The 2,582-nt window shown below is 38.1% G+C and overlaps 1 protein-coding gene across 1 annotated transcript; it reads right to left on the reverse strand.

Moving 5' to 3' along the window:
* Positions 1-753: 753 nt before the first annotated feature.
* Positions 754-1,225, reverse strand: LOC121474786 (40S ribosomal protein S17-like). Its single transcript, XM_041727890.1, has one exon. It carries the CDS (start codon positions 1,210-1,212, stop codon positions 805-807), a length of 408 nt encoding a protein of 135 aa, XP_041583824.1. The 5' UTR covers positions 1,213-1,225; the 3' UTR covers positions 754-804.
* Between the last annotated feature and the right edge of the window lie 1,357 nt (positions 1,226-2,582).

A 2,582-nucleotide genomic window follows, 5' to 3' on the forward strand; every position in this document is an offset into this window, starting at 1 on the left:
CTGTCTATTGTTAGTACATTTCTTGATAGAAGAAAAAGATCTTTAGAGCATTGAAGGTAAATGTTAACATTAATTTGCAATTTTGATTTTTTTCTAATTCAGAAAAAAGGCTGCTTCTTAGTAAAATCAGACAAGTTTAAAGTCAGAAAAACAAAGTTTAATTAAATTCCATTTCCAAGGAACTATAAGCCTCCATACTGCTCTGACCTTTTAGGCCCTTCTACTTGAACCCTCTTCTATAGTCAAGTCAAAAATCCTTTTAGTCCCTAGTATATTGTGCATATTCTTAACGCTCTACTTTTGCTTCTTTCATTCTCTGAGCCTGGCAGACCTTCACCGCCACTTTCTTTTTGTTTAGTGGGGTGGTCCACTGCAACTCAGATGCACAAGAGAAAATATATTTTTTTCTAGAATTATGTTGTACTCTGTAGAATTCTCCACCTTTTGAGGTGAGAAGAAAAGAACTAAATATACAATTTATTTATTTATTTATTTATTTATTTATTTATTTATGTGTTTTTTGTTTGTTTTGAGAGAGAGAAAGCAAGCATGAGCAGGGGGAGAGGCAGAGGGAGGAAGAGAGAGGGAGAGAATCTCTTCACACTCAGTGCGGAGCCCAATGTGGGGCTCGATCTCAGGACCTTGCAATCATGACTGAGCCAAAAATCAAAAGTTGGTTGCTTATCCAACTGAGCTACCCAGGTGCCCCTTCTCTCTCTCTCTCTCTCTCTCTCTCTCTCTTTTTATTTTTTATTTTTTTGTTGTCCAAGATTTATTGAAGATATTACAGCACAGCAGAAAGATTCAAACAGCTCCCCGTGGTGTTTTAAAATTCATCCCAGCTGTAGGCTGAGTGACCTGCAGGTTGGACAGGCTTCCAAAGTCCAAGAGTTTCAACATCTCCTTAGTGTCAGGATCTACCTCGATGATCTCCTGATCCAGGGCTGAAACCTCCGGCACGTAATTATCCCTCCTTTCTCTCTCCTCCTCTTGCAACTTGATGGAGATGCCTCTCACCGGGCCCCGCTGAATCCGCTTCATCACATGTGTGACATAGCCTGCGATCTTGTTGCGGAGCTTCTTGCTGGGGATGATGGCCATCTCCTCGCACACGCGCTTATTGGTGTGGAAGTCGTTCCCCAGGCGCGTGTAGTACTCCTCGATGATGACTCGGGCCGCCTTCTTCACGGTTTTGGTGCGCACGAGGCCCATGTTGGCGGGAATAGTAAAAGAGGAAACAGGAACCTCTCTCTCCCTTTTTAAAACAGTGATTTCCTTTAGAAGTTTTCTTCTCTGGCATTCATTGTCAAGAGCACGTGCTCTTTTTGTCCATTCATTTCTTTCTTACTTGAGACCATGGCTGGTTTGTTTTAGCATTTTGAAGTTCAGTCCTAGATAGAAAGCTAATATTGAAATTGGAAATGTATCTAGAAGAATCCTTTTGAATCATATGTGCTTCGTCACTTTTAAATTTGTGTTAGTTTCTAGTAAAGGAGGTAAATGTGATTTATCATCTTAACTGGGGTTCCAGACCAGGCTGAGAAATTCAAAATCATGATCAAAATTAATGGTGTCCTCTCAAAACAATGATGTCTTCCTGACTCTGTTTATTTCAGGGGTATTTAATTTTTAGGAATGATATTCTTTCCTGACTTTATAGCAAGTTAAGTGGCTTTAAATATGAACACTTTTATTCTTTTTCAGCATAGTATTTCAAAGTTTATAGTAAACTAAGTTTTTAAACTTCCAATTTTTGTACTCTTAAGCTTTTTATAACCATGGTGAAGAAAGAAAATATAAACATTTATGTTCGATTTTCCTCCTGCATGTTATTAGTATAAATTTCTGCATCATTTTCATTCAGAATTATAACTTTGATTAGAAGCTCATATGTATATATATATAGATATATAGTTATAGATATAGGTAGATAGATACACATGTTAGTATTTTTTGAGAAAGAAAATGAAAATAAATAGGATAGTGGAAAGATGGGGCAGGATGGTAGGATCATTTTCATGAAGGAAGAATGTAGGTGGTCTAATTTGCTTCACTGTTGGTGCGCTGATAAAAAGGAATTGCCATTCATGAAATAGTAGATCTTTTGTATCCATTTCATCTTTATTATTTCAATTATCTAAATGCACATGATAAATGACACTGATTCATGGGCTTGACATGGGCAAGAGTTCAAAGACCTCATCAGCAACAGACCCAGGAACTGAAATGGAACAGCGTCCTCACCCTCACCCCACCACACATTTACTGTATAATAAGTTAACTTCATCAAGCAACTTTATAACTTTTACGGGTAGAAATTGGAAGACTCAATTAACATCATTATCTTCCTCGTTTGGCAGTCACTTTAAAGCATTGCAAGCTTAGGGACTAGCTAGATGGAAGAGAATTTGTGGTTAACAAAAGAGCTGCTGTTGAAGGCAAACAGAGTGTCCATGAGAAGTATAAATCATGACCACTTGAAGGGTCAGGGAGTAGAATGATTTATTTCAAGGCAGAGTGATGTGGGAACGCTCTATGGAAAAATTTAGTTGCAAGTGTCAAGCCCTGAATCCCCATTCCAG

The sequence above is a fragment of the Vulpes lagopus genome, chromosome 13, assembly GCF_018345385.1.
Source record: "Vulpes lagopus strain Blue_001 chromosome 13, ASM1834538v1, whole genome shotgun sequence".
NCBI classification, from domain to species: domain Eukaryota; kingdom Metazoa; phylum Chordata; class Mammalia; order Carnivora; family Canidae; genus Vulpes; species Vulpes lagopus.